Raw genomic sequence first — 23,557 nt, forward strand, 5'->3', positions numbered from 1 at the left:
ACAACTACAGGTGCCCCATCAGCAGGGCAATCTAATGGAGGGCAGAAAAGCAGCTGAAAACCATTTACCCTACAGTGATCAAGGGACTATTGTAATGAAGGTGAAAATTTAATTCTTCAGAGAATTAGTGCCATCTTATTTAATACATATTAGTTAATGGTTAATGGTTTTAGAATGTTTCCATCAAAACAGAATTGACATATGAGAGTATAAGAACCATTATGTAATGCCAAGACTCAGCAAACTTACCTAGCAGTGAAACATCTACCAAAACTTAACTGAAGTTTTCTGTGTGTTTATAGTGAGATGAAAGCAATGTAAGAAGCAAGTATAGTTAAGTCTTTTGTCCCCTGATATCTTTTAGAATAGGAACACAATTTCTTAGAGGCATTTGTCAATGGACACACTAAATGACACACTACAAGTTCAGTCTTCTCTGCTCTGGAGCTGTGTGATGAGAAATTGCTTCACAATAGCTAGGATTTCCTGTTCAAGTTTTAAGTGACACTTTGACAAGAAATCTACTTTTGCCAGTGTTCTTTCACTCTGCACCTTCACAGGAGAGTCTGTGTAAACCACAGATATTGTTTGTCTGTATTCATGAGTTACCAGGTCTCCCACTAGATGATACTCTACTCTTTGGCCAAGAAGGTATGTGTTCCTACTCTCCTGTCTCTCTACCAGCCCACCTCATTGATCACACATGCTGTATATGATACAACAATTGTTATGCAATCATATTATAAAGAACATTGATATCTTTATTGAATAATTCAGGGTGGGAAAATAAGCATAAATATGAAACATATTATTGGTTATCTTAAATATTCAAGTTTTTTTACTGTGGAGAATTACTCAAGTGCATATAAACAAGGAGGATTGGTTTTTAAATCAATACAGTCTTATCTGAAATCCCATCAGCATCCTTACATGGAACAGTTTATTTGGAGTTTGCAATCAGTGCAGATATAACAACATATATCATTTATTGTTTAGACCAGCCTTTCAACATAGATTCTTAAAAATAATTCATTAAATCAGGAAAGTCCAATATAATTGCTTATACACTTTCTTAATCATAATAAAATGAATAAATTGTTCATACAAAAGAGGAAGAAGTAGTCCATAAAATTCTAATTGACTTATAAAAGTATCAAAAGTTTTTTTTTTAATTGAACTGCACATATCCAAAAAGATATGCAACAGTGATAAAGAAACACCTGTCTAGGGAACTATGTTATATGGTGTAACTGATAGGAATTTGAAATAACTATGTCAGTTTGTCAGAACAATAAAATAACTGACTTTGAGAGCTTAGAAAGGGCAGGTTGAATGCTAGGATTTTCACGTGTATATATTATATGTTTTCATTCCAGGTTTAGATTTGTAAGCAAAATTAGTATACTCTACGTAACTTTTGTAGGTTTCAAAGCCAGGATTAATTTCAGATTTCACTCTCTGCAGAGCTCATTGATTCAATTTTTAAATTCATTATCTGATTTATTATAATTAAAATCCTTCTGGAAGATTGAGCCAACAGTATTGCCCCCTTAAAAATTTTTATCATTTTTGGCTTTTCTAGCTTTTCCATTCTCTCGTTTACCAACTTCTATTATAAAAGAAATGTCATTTCAAAATCTTTGCAATATTGTTTAGGACTTCAAGAAGTTAATGTCACATATGCTATGTAGTTAATATTCCTCAAAATTTTAATGATTTCTTAGAAGTCTATACTATTTTGAGAAAAAAATCATAATTTAAGCAATGGTCCCTTTTAATAATAAATGTTTTTCACATTATAAAGGTGATTTAGAGTAGAAAATTAATACATATTTAACACAACTGTAACACACTAGCAAATGTCAATCTAATTATCAATAGATATAAAAATTCTAAAAGTTAGCACATCATTTTCTAATATAGCACCTTTTTTAAAGACAGTTATTCTATAGTTTCAAAATGTTTTGTACAATCATAATTTTAAATAATGTGGATGTTATTATTTGTGAAATTTATGCTGTGGATATTTGGTCTTCTATTCACCTAACCATTAGAATTGTGTGAAAAATAAAATCACTTTTTAAAAATTATTTCATATTATGCAACACATTTTTAAGCTCTAAGGAAATTTTAATTGACTTCTCCATTATTCAACAGCAATATGAGTTTATTACTCTACATGCTCTGCCCACGTGACTACGCTAGGGCTCTGGTCATCATATGTAGCATTTAGTAAGACTTGCCTGCAGCTATTGGAGAGCTCCGTTCCTAACACTACTCAGCAGCAAGGGTGAATGACCAAGTAGAGAACTACCCAGAGGTGAATCTGGACCGAAGAGGACAGCAAATGAAAGGTAAGGGCACATAAAGCCCCACTTCATCAACAGAATAGCAAATAACCTTGTGGAATGGCATCTTCAAATACTTCTTAGGACCTTCAAGGGAATGACAAGTACTACCTGTGCAAAGATAAAACATTTAATACATAGTTGTGTAACTGCTCTGGGATGTATGATTGCGGTTCTGGTGTGAGGAAAGACTAAGGGATAAGCTCACATAGTCTGCTGTGTGAGAGTTGGAGCTTGAAATATGACTATGTCATTCTAATCTGAAATGTGAGGACTAATTTTGTTCCTGCAATGTTGGAGCTGGAGTCTTTGACTACATCTCATAGAGCATTATGTTTACTGAAATGCAGGATATTCTGGCTGCAAGATTACAATGGGAGATGTGGATTTGGGATCCAACCTTCCATATTTGGCTCCTGTGCAGGCGGGTTTCATGTCTGTAAACTGTCAACATTTGTCTCCTTTTTTTCCCTCAGTGTTTCTATGTCTCTCCCTGCAGCCTCACCATTACCTCCAGGGCAGATTGCTGCTGAGGTCCTGGGGATCTTCTGCCTGGTGTTGGTGGCCACCATAATAAAAACCGTAGTCCTGATTCCTGGTAAGACAATTTTTGAAAGATTATAAGCGACGAGGTTTACACTTGATGGTTATTACCAGTGCTATGAAAAAGTTCAAGTATTTAAGGAGAACATTCACTTTTAATGTATGGTTTTATATAAGTGTTGAATGGTGGTTTTGTCAAAGTGTAAATATGCAGAATGATTAAGGAGAGTATTTTATAGATTTAGATATCATGATAAAATGGCATGCTTTAGGAGACTAAAAGATATTATTGTAAACAATGAAATAATTTTGAGAGTTGGTAAACAAGCACTGTAGGAGATGGTGAAATTTGACTCTAAATTTTTGAGATATTTTCCTCAAAGCTTATTCTTTTATTAATTTTCAGGAAAGACAACTTTATTATAGATTATTACTATAATTCTACTGATATACATTTTTAACTTTGAAATTTTAAATTGATTATCAATTACTTAGATCACTTAATTTTTATAAGGTTTATTTTATTTTTCTAGCTACTACTAAAGAGCCAGAGCAGAATGATTTCTCCTCAGAGCAGAATGATTACTCAAACCTAACAAAGATTCAGAAAGGTACGCATGGTTTCCAAAATTCTGATATTAGTACAGTTTATGTTTCGTATATGTGTTAGAGTAGGTAATAATGGTAAAATATTTTCTGTTAGAACAAACATTATATAATCAAATAATACATGTTCATGAACAATGGTAATAGGAGGGGTTCATCACATCCAACAACAGGAAAAAATTTCTTTTAAAAACTCCAACCATGTGGCCAATTGGGTCATGTTCTGCTGCTATTATATGTATAAACAACTATTAAAATGATTTTATTTACTCTTTATGAGGACATAAGAATGAGTATTATTTGTGAGTTTGGTTCCTATGGGCGCCTAAATTATAACATGAGAAGTTGCACTTTTTCTGTGAGTGTGTGTTGTATGAACCTGCTGTGAGGTGTGTGCCTGTGTTATGCACATGATTGTTCATCTTGGCATGTATATGATATGTTTTGTTTTATTAAACCAAATAATTTAGGTAAAATTCATAATCTCTCTTCAGCATATCCTTGTGGCCGTTGTCCAAAGGGGTGGTTTTCATACTCCAACAACTGCTATTACTTTAGTGCTGAAAAAAACACCTGGAATGAGAGTGTGACGGCCTGTCAGTGTATGGACTCTCAGCTGCTCTACGTAGAATCTGAGGAAGAAATGGTAAGAATTTCAGTGTCTGAACCATTTTATTGAAGTCTTATTTAGTTCAATTTTATAGCTATAGATTTCATACAAATTTTTGTACAAATTTGTGTTTTATTTTAAAGTTTGTATAACATTCCATTGTCTGACTTAGGATTTTACTGAAATCTTTGACACATTAATGCACAGTTAAAAAACCCAGTTCTTGGCTTTCATAGAGAACCATATTTCCAATATATATGTATGTTAAATATATATGTATGTATATATATTAAATAAAGATTGCTGTTTAATACACTTCAGGAAAGGTGAGCATATTGTGATCAGCAGATTAATCACCAAGTAAATGAAAATTGTGTCTGCAAAGCAGATCCTGAGTAGAAGTCCCAGCCCCCAGCGTTCCCCAGATACCCTGTCTGCTCTCTCTTCTCTCCTGCTGTCTGGTTATTTAGCCACTGACTTGAAATTTAATTTCATAGATACCTTTCTCCTTTATGAACTGAAATGCAATCATAAGGTATATACTTTTGTTCCTGTCAAATCACTCCCTATATTTCCTCGGTAATTCATCTACATTATTTCATTTATCTGCTGTTTCTAATTTTCACTGCGGAATTTTATGATATAACATTTCAAAATTGATTCTGTTTAATGTGTCAGGTGCAATATGTGAGTGTCATCTTCTTAGAGATAAATTTACTGGGTACAGTATTTTTTTTCTTTTTTTTAAAAGATCCATTTACTTATGCATACAAGAACTGGGGTACAGGCCAGAGGTGCGAGGGCTGAGAGATTCATCAGAGACAGAGTGGGGAGCAGAACAGGCAGAGTGACTGAAATATACTGCTGAGGGGAGCAGTGGGTGAGTCATGAGAGGACTGCTGTACCGTGTGTAGCTACCTTCTAGGTCAGGGATCCAACTCCTGCCACAGATGCTGTGGACAGCCCCACAGTGGTGTGCTTAATTCCTTGTGCTACCAGGTAGTCCCTGGTTCAGTATTTTCAGTCATAGAGTCCCCTTAGTTGTCCTATCTCCACTCTCCTAGCCCTATTCATGTGTCCATTGGTGGTGGGTGGTGAACCGTGTCCCGGGTGGTGACTATTGTCACTACCTGAGGCATCACCCTTTTAGGCTGCCTTGCTGTTGCTGCACAGGACACCTCACCTCAGGGATGAATGGCTTCCCCAGCCTCCTCCTGTTGTAGGTTGGTGCTGACAGGCCGCAGGCCTAGGCCAGAATTTTCCTTGTTCACATGACAAGAAGAGTGAAGTTCCTAAGTGTAAATGTTTAGGATCTCGTGTCATGTAATGATGATGTGCTGGTGAGAATTTGTGGCATCATGCACGATAGTTTTCAGCACACTGTGTGTATGTGGTGTGAGATTGGAATCTGTCTATTCATTCTGAAAATGTAGAATCTTATGAAAGAACACGTTACTTGTGTTTTTTTTTTTTAAATGAAACCTTTCATCATTTTTATGTAATTGAAAATTCTTTATGTTTGAATAGAGATTTATGAAATCCATATCAGTTTTGTCATGGATTGGAGTCTACCGTAACGACAGTGGTCAGCCGTGGACACTGGTAAATGGGTCAGCTATCCAACTAGAGTAAGTTGTATTTAAATTATCTTAAAAGTATCATTAAAAATGCTATTGTTTCTCAGTTTGCTGCACCATTTTAGAACTTAAGAGAAGCAAGGTATGAAAAAGAATATAGGAAAATAATATTAATGCATTTGATTTAAATTATAGACATGAGAATGGTATTGAATGCTAGTCGAATCTTGATAAATATTGAAGAAAGGACAGCTCAGTTCGTCTAACTCCAAACCTTACATGTATTCTTGAAAATTGTCTTCATCCATTTTGAAAACATGCTTGTATTGCAATTAAAGAAATGCTAATGTTTTTTTTGGTTTGCCCCAACATTACATAACAACAGAATATGCCTTTTTCTTTATTACAGGATAAGAAAACCAGTACCTGCTGACTCTCACTGTGTTATGCTAGACTCTTATGGTAAATATTATGCAGAGAAATGTGAAGATAAAAATATGTATTATTGCAAGAATAAGATTTAAATTTAAAAAAACTAACTTTGGATTTATTTATGTGTGGCGGCTCCTGAGAGCAATGTTACAATTGCCACAATCTCGCATCAATAATGGGTGGCTGTGCTGTCTTGGCACAATGCTCTCTGCCCCTGTGAGCTGGACTGGACAGTCAATGACGGGTAAGATCAGGAAGTGAGTCCTGACAACCTAAGACAGACGCAGTCCCCGAGGGGATTTTGGTTCCCACCTGTTCATCCGTGGAAAATAACAGGAACAATCAGGCCTGTGAGTAGTTGAGGCACCACCAAAATATGTTGCCAGTAACTAGGCTCATAGTAAAGGAATGCAACCATGGAAACAGATTATATTACTTGTAGTAAACAATATAAGCAAACACAATCATGAGAATAAATGATAAATATAGGATAAAAATACATTAATGATAGAAAATATATAATCATAACAATGAATCAGAAGATCTAGAACAAACCTCCAGCAAGGAGGATAAAATATGAAATGTTCTTGATTTGTATTTGATTTTGTGATAATTAATAAGCAAGATGTAATGATATGTGTTACGGCAATCACGTATACTTTGATAATGATTAACCACATTTTGTGCAAAACACAATGAAGCAATTAGAGAAGAAATGTATAAAAAGAAAAGACTGCTTTCAATAAATTGCACTCAGATTTTCACTCTCCCTTGAGTGTGTCTGTGTGTCATTCTTTCTTGTCCCTCGCCCTAAGTCCTTCGACCACCTTTAGCTCATTCTCAATCAACCCTGAGATTGTCTCAATCTCCCGCCACCGCTGGGCTGGTCCGCGGCATTTATGTAAATTCCAATTTCAAGAAATAAATCTTATTATTGATTTTGTTTTTTGTTCTAATGACTTTTTTTCAAAATAATTATTGAAATACTATGTTCAGCAAATACTACAAATACTACACTATGTTCAGCAAAATGTACAGATAGCATTACTTTTGTGCCTGACATTTTTTGTGGTGTTCAACCTTCAAAAAGATCATTTGTTGTGTGAGTCCAGTTGCCATAAGTAATGGCAAACTCATAGGTCCAGCAAGTGGATTGGGGTTCCCAGGGACGGAGGGGAGATGGAATGAGGAACTGGCCACTGATTAGTTCTCTGTTTCTTTTTGAAGCGGAAATTTTTCAGTGCTAAGAGTAGTGAAGTTTGCAAACTATGAATATGCTAAATGTCTTTGATTTAATCACTTTAAATGGCTGAATTTTGTTTTATATATTATATCTCAATAAAGTTGTTTTTAAAAAAAATTGTGATGACATTTGAGAGTATTTAATCTTTCAAATAATTTGGAGTTTAGTCATCTTTACCATATTTATTTATTTTTTTCTTTTTTTTTATAGAGGCATGTTTCTTTATTTATTTGTTTGTCTGTTTTGTTTACACATGCACTGGGTACAGTCAGAAGCACGGGAGGGTGAGAGAATTCACCAGAGGCAGAGCGGGGAGCAGAGCAGGCAGAAGGACTGAAGTACACTGCTGAGGGGAGCAGTGGGCGGCAGGAGAGGTCTGCACGCCATGTGGAACCCTCCTCCTGTGGCTGGGGAGCAGCTGGGGATCGAACCGGCGCCGTAGAGGCCAAGGGCAGGTTCGGAACCCAGCGCTCAACCGCTGCGCCACCGGGGAGGCCCATTACCATATTTATTTTTTCAATCTACATCAACCTTAATCTTTTCCTTAAATTGGATTTTTTTTTTCTCCTTTTGCTTTGTATTTTTACAGAAGACATAGGGAAATGATGTTTCCTCAGTAATGACACTTTATTTAAAAATGACTGAAATATCTGTTAACTATTTTTGGTGATGTAAAAAGCAAAAAAAATAAAGTTGCCTCATTGATTTATATGCAATCTTTTTGATGACTTTACATATTAATTCTATTAATCTAAAATGAATCTAGTATATGATTATATGAATTATGAATTTTGATGTAAATATTTATTGTAAATAATCACACTTTGTTTCTTTCCAAATACAATTACTTTTTTTTTAAAGATTAATTTATTTATGCATACAAGAACTTGGGTTCAAGCCAGAGGTGCAGGGGGTGAGAGGAATCACCAAAGACAGAGCGGGGAGCACAACAGGCAGACTGACTGAAATACACTGCTGAAGGGAGCAGCAGGCAAGACAGGAAATGTCTGCTCGGCCATGTGCGTAACTCTCTGGCTGGCTGGAGATGGAACTGGTTCTGCAGAGGCTGAGGATAGGTTCATAATGCTGTGCTTAACTCCTTTTGCCACCAAGGAGGCCCACAATTACTTTTTTTAACTGGTTTATTGCAGACCAGAGTTTTATATCCAATATTGAATAATAGTTACTGTGATTGGTCTCCCTGTATTCCCATTTTAGTGACAAAGATTTCAGAATCCATTCTTAGACATGAAGTTTATAGAAACTTTTTCATCATCATTCTCCAATTAATGTCATGTCATCACGTTCTCATTTTTGTAATGGTTTTATAAGTTTGATGTTATGTTTTTACTCGTTTTGCATTAAATGGAATGAGAAAAGGTTTCATTGTTAAATATTTATGAAGTAAATTATCTTTATGTCTTTCAAATATAAGAGCATCTTGCATTTTTGAAATAAAACTATAGCAATCATTCTGTGAGTTTGTTATCCATGTGTATATTTGTAGTGGCAGGATGAGCACAGGGTAGGGTCTGTATGATTCATGCAGACACAGGTGGGTAAAGGAGGAGTCCTGGAGTCCTCAGTGGTTTTCTCAGGTTTTTACTGAGCTTTAACATGAAGTGTAACAGCCAGGTACACGGCAGGGGGTACTGGGAGGCCAGGAGGACACCAGGCCCAGCAAGTCTTCACTCTAGGCTTTCTCTGTCGTTCTTGCTCCCCTTCTCTCTCCTGCCTCTTTACCTTGCTTCTCTCCTCCTTCTGCTTCTCTTGGAGAATATTCCAATACTACTACAACAGCCCATAGAAGTAAACATCACAACTTATAACAATATCATAAATGCAGGTTCCCCATCAGGCATGCAATCCTAATGGTGGGAGGGCAGAAAAGCCTGAAAACCATTTACTCTACAGTATTTTATTTAGATCAGCACATTTTTCTTTCTTATTCACAAAAAGATTAGACTGTGTTTTAATTCATAGTTACATATTTACACATCTTGTATCAAGGCTATTGTAAATAAGATTCCTTTTTTTTAAGATTGATTTATTTATTTATACAAGCACTGGATACAATCAGACGCATGGTAGGGTGAGAGCATTCACCAGAGTCAGGGTGGGGAACAGAACAGGCAGACTGACGAAATACACTGCTTAGGGGAGCAGCGGGCGCAGCAGGAGAGGTCTGCACGCCAAGTGGCTGCCGGACACAGGTGATGCAGAGGCTGTGGGCAGCTCGAAAACCTAGTGCTCAACTGCTGTGCCACCGGGGAGGCCCGATTCCTGTTTTTCTACTAGCTGGAAGCCTTTGTGTAAGAGCACTGTGGTTTTGAATTGTTTTTTCACTGCTGATATCATCTGAGCATGTAAACCCAGTTTAAGGGAGTTTTATGTAAAAACTCAGTAGCTCTAACACATGTGAAGTTTTTTCAGGTAGAACTATTTGCTGTGCAACTTTTTGGTAATTATATTTTCTACAAATTTTCTATTGCACATAGACATAAAATGTATTCATAAACAGTCTTCTTGTCCAGTGTACCTACTAAAAACCATAGTGGGGGGCCTCCCTGGTGTCACAGGTGTTAGTCTCAGTACTCTCAATCTATTGTCAGCCACTATGCCATGAGTGCAATCTGCGGCCAGGGAGCTAATCACTTGGCACAGCAGACCTATCCTGTCTAGCCTACTTCTCTCAGCAGCTTATTTCAGTAGATCTGCCTGTTCTGCTCCTCACTCTGTCTCTGGTGAATCCTCTCACCTCCTGTACCTCTAACCAACAGCCCATCATTTTTTTTTTTTTAAGATTTACTAAGTTTTGCATACAAGAACTGGGGTACAGGCCAGAAGCATGGGGGGTGAGAGGATTCACCAGAGACAGAGTGGGGCAGAGAACAGGCAGACTGACAAAGTACATGGCTGAGGGGAGCAACGGGCAAGATAGGAGAGGTCTGCTGCACCATGTGGGTTGCTCCCTAGCCAGCCAGGGAATAGAACTTATGCTGCAGTGGCTGTGGACAGCCTCAGAGGTTGTGTCTTATCTCCTTGCACCACCAGGGGGGCCGGACAGCCCTTTATTTGTATGTATAAATAAATAAAATAAATCTTTTAAGATAAAAACCATAATGGTTTTCTCATGTATAATCTATGCACTAGTGTCTTAGATTCTCAATTGTTTTCTTCAATAGTGTAATTGCTATTATTAAGGGTTTTTTTTGTGGGAGCCTTGCCGGCGGCCCAGGAACAAACTGGTGCTGGAGAGTCTGCGCTCAACCGCTGTGCCAGCAGGGGAGGCCCCTATTATTAAGTTTTTACAATGAATGCATTTGCTTTGTTCATGCTCTTTAACAGTTTTTTCTTTGTTATTTGTGCTATTTTTTTCTATTGTTTTAGACAAATTTTACTTATTTTTGGCTTTGCCATTTTCTGTTTCTTTGATGAGTGCTCAGATTTCTGCACTTTCATTTTTGAGCAATATATGCATTTAAGGCTATTTGAATGCAAAATTTGGAATATTACTTTCATATTTTCCTTCTATCAGTATGATGTCAACATACATTTTGATGATCTCTGACTTATAAAATAAATAGATTTATCACTGTATTCAAAATCATATAGGGGTTTCATTTTTATGTTTACTCACTTGTATTTTAGGTGAACTTGGTTAAAGAATTTTCTTTGAAACTAGAATGTTTTACCATTCTTTTAATAATGGCTAGTGTGACTTTGTGCTCTAAAAGCCTACATTTTTTTCTATCCTCCAATTTTTTGACTAAGTGATATTTTAAAAAATCAATTTTTTTTCCCTCAACAGTTAGGGTGGGCTATTGTCACATTTACAACAAATATTCCTATGAAAGTGCAGACATTTTGTAAATAATCACTCTTGTTTATTTTATGATTAGAGGATGAATCACTGATAGCATAATGAGAAATTAATGTTTCAGTCATGGAATGGTGATATAATTCAATCATATTGAAAGCTTTATCATGTCTAGAGACACTTTATCAGGGGAAATTTAAACAAACAACTGCTTACCAATTAAAAAACTGCAGAGAAATAGAAAAGAGAAGCTTGGGAACTGGTGATCAAGGGTTCATTATTGTAATAAAGTTGAAAATGTAATTCTTCAGAAAATTAGTGATATCTTATTTAATACATATTCTTAATGATTAATGGTTTCAGAATGTTTCCATCAAAATAGAATTGACATATGAGAGTATAAGTAAACAATATGTAATGCCAAGACTCAGCAAACTTATCTAGCAGTGAAACATCTACCAGGCACTTAACTAAAGTTTTCTGTGTGTTTGTGGTTGAGATGGAAGCAATTTAAGATGCAATTGTAGTTAAGTCTTTTGTCCCCTGATATCATTTAGAGTAGGAACACAATTTCTTAGAGGCATTTGTCAATGGACAAACTAAGTGACACACTACAAGTTCAGTCTCCTCTGCTCTGGAGGTGTGTGATGAGAAACTGCCCTCACAATAGCTACGATTTCCTGTTCAAGTTTTCAGTGACACTTTGAAAAGAAATCTACTTTTTTTCCAATGTTGTTTCACTCTGCACCTTCACAGGAGAGTCTGTGTAAACCACAGATATTGTTTGTTTTTTTCCGTGAGTTACCAGGTCTCCCACTAGAGGATACTCCACTCTTTGGCCAAGAGAAGGTATGTGTTCCTACTCTCCTGTCTCTCTACCAGCCCACCTCATTGGTCACACATGCTGTATGTGATACAATTGTTAAGCAATCATATTATAGAGAACATTGATGTCTTTATTGAATAACTCAGGGTGGGAAAATAAGCATAAATATGAAACATATTATAGGTTATATTAAATATTCAAGTTTTTTACTGTGGAGAATTACTCAAGTGCATATATACAAGGATGACTGGGTTTTTAAATCAATACAGTCTTATTGATATCCCATCAGCATCCTGACATGGAACAGTTTATTTTGGAGTTTGCAATCAGTACAAATATAATAACATGTATCATTTATTGTTTAGACCAGCCTTTCAACATAGATTCTTAAAAATAATTCATTAAATCAGGAAAGTCCAATATAATTACTTATACACTTTCTTAATCATAATAAAATGAATAAATTGTTCATACAAAAGAGGAAGAAGCAGTCCATAAAATTCTAATTGACTTATAAAGTATCAATTTTTTTTTCCATTGAGCTGTACATAGCCAAAAAGATATGCAACAGTGATAAAGAAACTTCTGTCTCGGATACTATGTTATATGGTCTAACTGATAGGAATTTGAAATAACTATGTCAGTTTGTCAAAACTATAATTAAAATAACTGACTCTGAGAGCTTAGAAAGGGCAGGTTGAATGCTAAGAGTTTTACATGTATATATTATATGTTTTCATTCCAGGTTTAGATTTGTAAGCAAAATTAGTACAATCTACGTAACTTTTGTAGGTTTCAAAGCCAGGATTAATTTCAGATTGCACTCTCTGCATAGCTCACTGATTCAATTTTTAAATTCATTAACTGATTTATTATAATTAAAATCCTTCTGGAAGTTTGAGCCAACATTATTGCCCCTTAAATTTTTTTTTTATCATTTTTTGCTCTTTTAGCTTTTCCGTTCTCTCATTTACCAACCTCTTTTATAAAATAAATGTCATTTCAAAATCTTTGCTTTGTCAATATTGCTTAGGACTTCATGAAGTTAATGTCACATAAGCTATATAGTAAATATTCCTCAAAATTTTAATGATTTCTTAGAAGTCTATACTATTTTGAGAAAAATATCATATTTTAAGCTATGGTCCCTTTTAATGATAAATGTTATTCACATTATAAAGGTAATTTAGAGTAGAAAATTAATACATATTTAACACAACTGTAGCACACTAGAGAATGTCAGTCTAATTATTATTACATATAAAAATTCTAAAAGAACATCATTTTCTAAACCTTTTTTTAAGACAGTTATTCTATAGTTTCAAAATGTTTTGTATGATGATAATTTTAAATAGTGTGGATGTTATTATTTGTGAAATTTTGCCACTGATATTTGGTCTTCTTTTCCCCTAACCATTAGAATTGTGTGAAAAATAAAATCTCTTTCTAAAAATTATTTTCATATTATGCAACTCATTTTTTAAGCTCTAAGGAAATTTTAATCTGACTTGTCCATTATTCAACAGCAATATGTTTTTATTACTCTACATGCTCCACCCACCTGACTAGACTAGGGATCTGGTCATCATATGCAGCATTTAATTAGACTTGCCTGCAACTATCAGAGAGCTCCGTCCCTGACACTACTCAGCTGCAAGGACGAATGACCAAGGAGAGCTACCCAGAGGTCAATCTGGACCCAAGAGGACAGCAATGAAAGGTAAGGGCACATAAAGCTCCACTTGCTCAACGGAATAGAAATAACCTTTGTGGAATGACATCTTCAAATACTTCTTAGGACCTTTAAGGGAATGACAAGTACTACGTGTGCAAGATAAAACATTTAATAGACAGGTGTGTAACCACTCTGGATGTATGATTGTTGTGCCGCTGTGTGGAAGTTGTAAGGGATAAGCTCACATAGTTTTCCCCTGTGAGAGTTTGAGGTTGAAATATGACTATGTCATTCTAATGTGTAATGTGAGTACTGATTTTGTTCCTGCAACGTTGGAGCTGGAGTCTTTGACAGCATCTCATAGAGCATTATGTTTACTGAAACACAGGATATTCTGGCTGCAAGAATACAATGGGAGATGTGGATTTGGGATCCAACCTTCCATACTTGACTCCTTGTGAAGGCAGATTTCATGTCTGTAAACTGTCATCATTTTTGTCTCCTTTTTTTCTCAGTGTTTCTATGTCTCTCCCTGCAGACTCGCCATTACCCCCAGGGCAGATTACTGCTGAGGTCCTGGGGATTGTCTGCCTGGTCTTGGTGTCCACTGTAGTAAAAACCATATTCCTTATTCCTGGTAAGACAATTTTTGAAAGATTAAAAGCGACAAGGTTTACACTTGATGGTTATTACCAGTGCTGTAAAAAGTTCAAATATTAAGGAGAACATTCACTTTTAATGTATAGTTTTATATAAGTGTTGAATGGTGGTTGTGTCAAAGTGTAAATATGCAGAATGATTAAGGAGAGTATTTTATAGATTTAGATATCATGATAAAATGGCATGCTTTAGGAGACTGAAAGATCTTATTGAAAACAATGAAATAATTTTGAGAGTCGGTAAACACGTACTGTAGGATATGGTGAAATTTGACTCTAAATTTTTGAGATATTTTCCTCAAAGCTTATTCTTTTATTAATTTTCAGGGAAAGACAACTTTAATATGGATTATTACTATAATTCTACTGATATACAACATTTCTAACTTTGCAATATTAAATTGATTATTAATTACTTAGATCACTGAATTTTTATAAGGATTATTTTATTTTTCTAGCTACTACTAAAGAGCCAGAGAAGAATGATTTCTCCTCAGAGCAGAATGATTGCTCAAACATAACAAAGATCCAGAAAGGTACGCATGATTTCCAAAATGCTGATATTAGTACAGTTTATGTTATGTATATATGTTAGACTAGGTAATAATGGTAAAATATTTTCTGTTAGAACAAACATTATATTATCAAATAATACATGTTCATGAATAATGGTAATAGGAGGGGTTCATCATATCCAACAACAGTAAAAAAATTCACTTACAAACTCCAACCATGTGGCCAATTGGCTCTTGTCATGCTGCTATTATATGTATAAGCAACTATTAGAAAACGATTTTATTTACTTTTTATCAGGACATAACAATGATTATTATTTGTGAGTTTGGTTCCTATGGGCACCTAAATTATAGCATGAGAAGCTGCCCTTTCTCTGTGAGTGTGTGTTGTATGCACCCACTGTAAGGTGTGTGCCTGTGCTATGCACATGATTGTTCATCTTGGCATGTATATATGTCTTATTTTATTAAACCAAATAATTTAGGTAATAATTCATAATCTGTCTTCAGCATATCCTTGTGGCCCTTGTCCAAAAGGGTGGTTTTTGTACTCCAACAACTGCTATTACTTTAGTGCTGAAAAAAACACCTGGAATGAGAGTGTGACGGCTTGTCAGTGTATGGACTCTCAGCTGCTCTACGTAGAATCTGAGGAAGAAATGGTAAGAATTTCAGTGTCCCAACCACTTTATTGAAGACTTATTCAGGTCAATTTTGTAGTTATAGAATTCATGCAAACTTATGTACACATTTGTATTTTATTTTAAAGTTTGTATAACATTCCATTGTCTGAGTTTGAGGATTTTACTCAAATCTTTGACCCGTTAATGCACACTTAAAAAAAAAAAAAAAGCAGTTCTTGGCTTTCCTAGAGAATCGTATTTTCAATATATATGTACATTAAATATATATGTGTGTATATATATTAAATAAAGATGTTGTTTAATACACATCAAGTAAGGTGAACATACTGTGATCTGACAGATTAATCACCAAGTGAATGATAATTGTATCTGTAAAACAGATCCTAAGTAGGAGTCCCAGACCCCAGTGCACCCCAGATACCCTGTCTGCTCTCTTCTCTCCTGCTGTCTGGTTATTTAGCCACTGACTTGAAATTTGATTTCATAGCTACCTTTCTCCTTTGTGAACTGAAATGCAATCATAAGGTATATGCTTTTGTTCCGTCAAATCACTCCCCTATATTTCCTCAGTAATTCATCTATAATAATTCATTTTTCTGCTGTTTGCTAATTTTCACTGCAGAATTTTATGATATAACATTTCAAAATCCATTCTGTTTAATGTGTCAGGTGAAATATGTGAGTGTCATCTTAGAGATAAACTTCCTGTGTTCAGTATTTTTTTCTCCTTTCTTTTAAAGATTTATTTATGTATACAAGAACTGGGGTACAGGCCAGAGGTGTGAGGGGTGAGAGGATTCATCAGAGACAGAGTGGGGAGCAGAACAGGCAGGCTGACTAAAATACACTCCTGAGGGGAGCAGTGGGCAAGGCAAGAGAGGTCTGCTGCACCATGTGGGCAGCTACCTGGCAGATCAGGGATCAAACTCCTGACATAGAGCTATGGACAGCCCCACAGTGCTGTACTTAATTCCTTGAGGCGCCAGGTAGTCCCTGGTTCAGTATTTTCAGTAATAGGGTCCCCGTAGTTGTCCTATCTCCACCCTCCCAACCCTACTCATGTGTCCCTCGGTTGTGGGAAGTGAAGAAGCCTGTCCTGGCTGCTGACTGTTGTCACTACCTGAGGCATTGCCCTTGTAGGCTGCCCTCCCATTGCTGCACAGAACCCCTCACCTCAGGGAGAAATGGCTTCCCCAGCCTCCTCCTGTTGTAAGTTGGTGCTGACAAGCCGCAGGCCTAGGTCAGATTTTCCTGTTCACATGACAAGAGTAAAGTTCTTAGTATAAATGTTTAGGAGCTCATGTTATGTAATGATGTGTGCTGGTGAGAATTTGTGGCACTATGCACAATAGTTTTCAACATACTGTGTGTATGTGCTGTGAGATTGGAATCTGTCTATTCATTCTGAAAATGTAGAACCTTATGAATGAACATGTTACTTGTGTGTGTGTTTTTTTTTAATAAAACCTTTCATCGTTCCTATGTAATTGAAAATTCTTTATGTTTGAACAGAAATTTATGAAATCCATATCAGTTTTATCATGGATTGGAGTCTACCGTAACGACAGCAGTCAGCCATGGACACTGGTAAATGGATCAGCTATCCAACTAGAGTAAGTTTTATTTAAATAATGTTAAAAGTAGCATTAAAACGTTATTGTTTCTTAGTTTGCTGCACCATTTAGAACTTAAGAGAAGCAAGGTATGAAAAAGAATATAGGAAAAATGATATTAATGCATTTGATTTAAATTATAGACATGAGAATGGTATTGAATGCTAGTCAAATCTTGATAAATATTGAAGAAAGGACAGCTCAGTTTGTCTAACTCCCAACCTTACATATATTCTTGAAAATTGTCTTCATCCATTTTGAAAATATGGCTTGTATTGCAATTGAAAGAAATGCTATTGTTTCTTGGTTTGCCCCAACATTACATAACAACAGAATATGCCTTTTTCTTTATTACAGGATAAGAAAACCAGTACCTCCTGACCATCACTGTCTTATGCTAGAATCTAAATATTATGCAGAGAAATGTGAAGATAAAAATATGTATTATTGCAAGAATAAGATTTAAATTAAAAAAACTAACTTTGGATTTATTTATGTAAATTTCTATTTCGAGAAATAAATCTTATTATTGATTTTGTTTTTTGTTCTAATGACTTTTTTTTTCAAAATAATTATTGAAATACACTATGTTCAGCAAAATGTACAGATAGCATTACTTTTGTGTCTGACATGTTTTGTGGTGTTCAACCTTCAAAAAGATCATTTGTTGTGTGAGTCCAGTTGCCATAAGTAATGGCAAACTCATAGGTCCAGCAAGTGGATTGGGTATCCCAGGTGGGATGAGGAACTGGCCACTGATTAGTTCTCTGTTTCTTTTTGAAGCAGAAATTTTTCAGTGCTAAGAGTAGTGAAGTTTGCAAACTATGAATATGCTAAATTGCCGGGGACCAGCCTTGGCAAAATGTCTTGTCAGGGGTTCCTGAAAGGATGAGGCATTGGTGAAAACAAAAGGGCTGAGGGGAAGGGGATGAGGTAGAATGAGGAGACACTGACACTTGGTGAGGTGCTAGTATCTTCTGCCGAGAGACTCAGCAGGTCTTTATTTATTCATTATTAGTAATCAAAAAAATACATTATCATGTGTAAAGCAGAAACAATTAGTGTATTATGTTCCCATAGACTACTGTCTCTTACAGGTCCCAGCTAGACGGTAGCCTTTAAGGTTAATAGATAAAAAACCAGACCTAACACTAAAACTTATTATTTCAGCTAGACAGTTACCTAAGACAGTGGATAGCTGCCAGTGCATCCCTATCAGCTAAAGCCTAAGCATCAAAAGACTATTCTATTCACATGGCCTTCAGCCAGAGACCAGCTGCTGCTCAGCTATCAGAACTTTTTCTACCTAGAAACTCCTTAACTCAAATAGCTTCATTTAAAAACCTTCCCAAGAAACTTCAAGGGAAGGCAAAAGAAGGACCTACTATAATTATTGTATTGTAATGCTTGTCAGGCATGTTCAATAAATTGTCTCCCATTGTCAAGTGGGCCAAATTGTTTAATAATTAATTTCTAACAGATAATTTTCCGTGCCGTTTATTTGCAGTATACTGATGCATATAATATAGTGCCTAATGTACCTTTTTTGGGAAATTTTTCTCTTTTTATGACCAAAAACAAAAAGTGAAGGAATGTTAGATCTTCAGCCCCATGGTGTGAGGCACAAGGAATCTTCTGTCCCACGGTGTGAAGCTCTTTAGCTTCGCTGCTTACCAGTGTCTTATCTAGCTGGGGCAACAAGGCCGCCTGCAGCACTAAATGTCTTTGATTTATTCACTTTAAATGGCTGAACTTTGTTTCATATATTATATCTCAATAAAGTTGTTTTTAAAAAATTCTGTGATGACATTTGAGAGTATTTAATCTTTAAAATAATTTGGAGTTTAGTCCTCTTTGCCATATTTATTTTTTAATCTACATCAACCTTAATCTTTCCTTAAATTGGATTTTTTTTTCTCCTTTTGCTTTGTATTTTTACAGAAGACATAGGGAAATGATGTTATGCCTCAGTAATGACACTTTATTTAAAAATGCCTGAAATATCTGTTAACGATTTTTGGTGATGTAAAAAGCAACAAAATTAAAGTTGGCTCATTGATTTATATGCAATATTTTTGCTGACTTTACATATTAATTCTATAAATCTAAAATGAATCTAGTATTTGAATATACAAATTATGAATGTTGATGTAAATATTTATTGTAAATAATCACACTTTGTTTCTTTCCAAGTACAGTTACTTTTTTTTTTTTTAAGATTAGTTTATTTATGCATACAAGAACTTGGGTTCAGGCCAGTGGTGCAGTGGGTGAGAGGAATCACCAAAGACAAAGCAGGGAGCACAGCAGGGAGACTGACTGAAATACACTGCTGAGGGGAGCAGCAGGCAAGACAGGAGATGTCTGCTCGGCCATGTGGGTAACTCCATGGCTGGCTGGAGATGGAACTGGTTCTGCAGAGGCTGAGAACAGGTTCATAATACTGTGCTTAACTCCTTTTGCCACCAAGGAAGCCCACAATTACTTTTTTTAACTGGTTTATTGCAGACCAGAGTTTTATATCCAATATTGAATAGTAGTTACTGTGATTGATCTCCCTGTATTCCCATTTTAGTGACAAAGATTTCAGTATCCATTCTTAGACATGAAGTTTATTGTAACTTTTTCATCATCACTCTCCAATTAATGTCATGCCATCACATTCTCATTTTTGTAATGATTTTATAAGTTTGATGTCATGTTTTTATTTGTTTTGCATCAAATGGAATGAGAAAAGATTTCATTGTTAAATTTATGAAGTAAATTATCTATATTTCTTTCAATTATAAGAGCATCTTGCATTTTTGAAATAAAACTATAGTAATCATTCTGTGAGTTTGTCATCCATGTACATATTTGTAGTGGCAGGATGAGCACAGGGCAGGGTCTGTATGATTCATGCAGACACAGGAGGGTAAAGGAGGAGTCCTGGAGTCCTCAGTGGTTTTCTCAGGTTTTTATTGAGCTTTTTACATGAAGTGTAGCAACCAGGTACACGGCAGGCAGGGGTGCTCGGGGGCCAGGAGGCCATCAGCCTCCTAGGCCCCCAGCAAGTCTACTCTGGGCTTTCTCTGGCCTTCTTTCTCCCCTTCTCTCTCCTGCCTCTCTACCTTGTTTCTCTCCTGCTTCTGCTTCTCTTGGAGAATATCTCAATACTGCTGCTATGGCCCATAGAAGTAAACAACACAACTTATAACAATGTCACAAATGCAGGTGCCCATCAGGCATGTAATCCTAACGGTGGGAGGGCAGAAAAGCCTGAAAACCATTTACTCTACAGTATTTTATTTAGAGCAGCAAATTTTTCTTTCTTAGTCACAAAAAAGATTAGACTATGTTTTAATTCATAGTTATATATTTACAAGTCTTGTATCAAGGCTATTGTAAAAAAGATTACTTTTTTTTTTTTAAGGATTTATTTATTTATTTATACAGACACTGGGTACAATCAGAAGCGTGTTAGGGTAAGAGAATTCACCAGAGCCAGAGCGGGGAACAGAACAGGCAGACCGATGAGGGGAGCAGCGGGTGCAGCAGGAGAGGCATTAGCGCCACGTGGGACCCACGCTGGTGGCCGGACACCAGCGCTGCAGAGGCAGCGGGCAGCTCGCAGCCCAGTGCTCAACTGCTGTGCCCGCGGGGAGGCCCGATTCCTGTTTTTCTACTAGCTGGAAGCCTTTGTGTAAGAGCACTGTGGTTTTGAAGTGTTATTTCACTGCTGATATCATCAGAGGATATAAACATGTTTCAGGGAAGTTTCATGTAATACTCGGTAGCTCTAACACATGTGAAGTTTCTTCAGGTAGAACTATTTGCTATGCAACTTTTTGGTAATTATATTTTCTACAAATTTTCTATTTCACATAGACATAAAATGTATTCATAAACAGTCTTTTTGTCCAGTGTACCTACTAAAAACCATAGTGGGGGGCCTCCCTGGTGTCACAGGGGTTAGTCTCAGTGCTCTCAAGCTACCGCCAGCCACTATGCCATGAGTGCAATCCGAGGCCAGGGAGCTACCCACTTGGCACAGTAGACCTATCCTGTCTAGCCTACTCCTTCTCTCAGCAGCTTATTTCAGTAGATCTTCCTGTTTTGCTCCTCACTCTGTCTCTGGTGAATCCTCTCACCTTCTGTACCTCTAACCAACAGCCCATCTTTTTTTTTTTTTTTAAGATTTATTAATTTTTGCATACAAGACCTGGGTTACAGGCCAGAGGCTTTGGGGGTGAGAGGATTCACCAGAGACAGAGTGGGGCAGAGAACAGGCAGACTGACAGAGTACATGGCTGAGGGGAGTAATGGGCAAGACAGGAGAGGTCTGCTGCACCATGTGGGTTCCTCCCTGGCGGGCCGGGGGATTGAACTCATGCTGCAGAAGGTGCAGACAGCCTTATAGGTTTTGTCTTAACCCCATGCAGCAGTAGGAGGGCCCGACAGCCCTTTATTTGTATGTTTAAATAAATAAAATAAACCTTTTAAGATAAAAACCGTAACGGTTTTCTCATGTGTAATCTAGGTACTAAAGTCTTAGTTTCTCAATTGTTTTCTTCAATAGTGTAATTGCAGTTATTAAGTTTTTACAATGAGAACCTATTTGCTTTGTTCATGCTTTTTAACAATTTTGTTATTTGTGCTATTTATTTTTTTCTTCTATTGTTTTAGACAAATTTTACTTATTTTTGGCTTTGTCATTTTCAGTTTCTTTGATGCATGCTCAGATTTCTGCCCTTTCATTTTTGAGCAATATATGCATTTAAGCTGTTTAAATTCAAAATTTGGTATATTACTTTCATATTTCCCGTCTATTAGTATGATGTGAACATACATTTTGATGATCTCTGACTCAGAAAATAAATAGATATATCACTGTATTCAAAATCATGTTGTAGGGATTTCATTTTTATGTTTACTAACTTGTATTTTAGGTGAACTTATTTAGAGAATTTTCTTTGAAACTAGAATGTTTTACATTTCTTTTAATAATGCCTAGTGTGACTTTGTGCTCTAAAAGCCTACTTTTCCTGTCCTCCAATTTTTTGGCTAAGTGATATTTTGAAAAAATCAACTCTTTTTTTTTAAAGATTTATTTATTTATTTATACAAGCATGGGGTACAGTCAGAAGCGCGGGAGGGTGAGAGAATTCACCAGAGCCAGAGCAGGGAGCAGAGCAGGCAGAAGGACCGAAGTACACTGCTGAGGGGAGCAACGGGCGCCAGGAGAGGTCTGCGCGCCATGTGGGACCCTCCTCCAGTGGCCGGGGAGCAACCGGGGATCGAACCGGCGATGCAGAGGCTGCAGGCAGCTTCACAACCCAGCGCTCAACCGCTGCACCACCAGGGAGGCCCCTCAACTCTTTTTCCCCTCAACAGTTAGTGTGGGCTATTGTCACATTTACAACAAATATTTCTATGTAAGTGCAGACATTTTGTAAATAATCACTCTTGTTGTTTATGTTATGATTAGAGGATGAATAACTGAAAAGCGTAATGAAAAATTATTTAATATTTCAGTCATGGAATGGTGATCTAATTCAATCGTATTGAAAGCTTTATCATGCCTAGAGGCACTTTTTATCAGTGGAAGTTTAAACAACTGTTTACCAATTAAAAAACTGACTGCAGAGAAATAGAAAAGAAAAACTTAGAAACTGGTGATCAAGGGACTATTTTTGGAATAAAGTTGAAAATGTAATTCTTCAGAAAATTAGTGACATCTTATTTAATACATATTACTTAGGGGTTAATGGTTTTAGAATGTTTCCATCAAAATAGAATTGACATATGAGAGTATAAAAAAACATTATGTAATGCCAAGACTCAGCAATCTTGTCTAGCAGTGAAAACATCTACCAGACACTTAAGTAAGGTTTTCTGTGTGTTTGTGGTTGAGATGGAAGCAATTTAACAGCCAAGTATGGTTAAGTCCTTTGTCCCCTGATACCTTTTAGAATAGGAACACAATTTCTTAGAGGCGTTTGTCAATGGACAAACTAAATGACACACTACAAGTTCAGTCTCCTTTGCTCTGGAGGTGTGTGAGAAACTGCCTTTACAATAGGTAGGATTTCCTATTCAAGTTTTCAGTGACACTTTGATAAGAAATCTACTTTTTTTCCAGTGTTGTTTCACTCTGCACCTTCACAGGAGAGTCTGTAAACCGTTAACATTTGACTTCATTTTTTTTTCAGTGTTTCCATTTCTCTCCCCGCAGACTCGCCATTACCTCCAGGGCAGATTGCTGCTGAGGTCCTGGGGATCCTCTGACTGGTCTTGGTGTCCACTGTAGTAAAAACCATAGTTCTTATTCCTGATAAGAAAATTGTGAAAGATGGCAAGTGACAAAGTTTGCGCTTGGTGGTTACCAGTGCCATAAAAAGTTCAGACATTAAGGGGAACATTCATTTTTAATGTATGGTTTTAATTAAGTGTTGAATTGTTCTGAA

The 23,557-nt window shown here is 36.3% G+C and overlaps 1 protein-coding gene across 1 annotated transcript; it reads left to right on the plus strand.

Annotated features, from left to right (window-relative positions):
- Positions 1–2,824: 2,824 nt before the first annotated feature.
- On the plus strand, positions 2,825–23,378 carry LOC129146213 (uncharacterized; the record flags this gene model as incomplete). The annotated part of the gene is made up of 11 exons (XM_054697778.1): positions 2,825–2,946; positions 3,425–3,502; positions 3,992–4,143; positions 5,635–5,735; positions 6,094–6,146; positions 14,069–14,317; positions 14,798–14,875; positions 15,365–15,516; positions 17,011–17,111; positions 17,469–17,560; positions 23,326–23,378. Coding segments are annotated over 11 exons (1,231 nt in total), but the record flags the coding sequence as incomplete, so codon positions are not given.
- Between the last annotated feature and the right edge of the window lie 179 nt (positions 23,379–23,557).

This window comes from Talpa occidentalis, unplaced genomic scaffold, assembly GCF_014898055.3.
Source record: "Talpa occidentalis isolate TD23 unplaced genomic scaffold, MPIMG_talOcc4v2.1 talOcc4.187, whole genome shotgun sequence".
Taxonomy (NCBI): domain Eukaryota; kingdom Metazoa; phylum Chordata; class Mammalia; order Eulipotyphla; family Talpidae; genus Talpa; species Talpa occidentalis.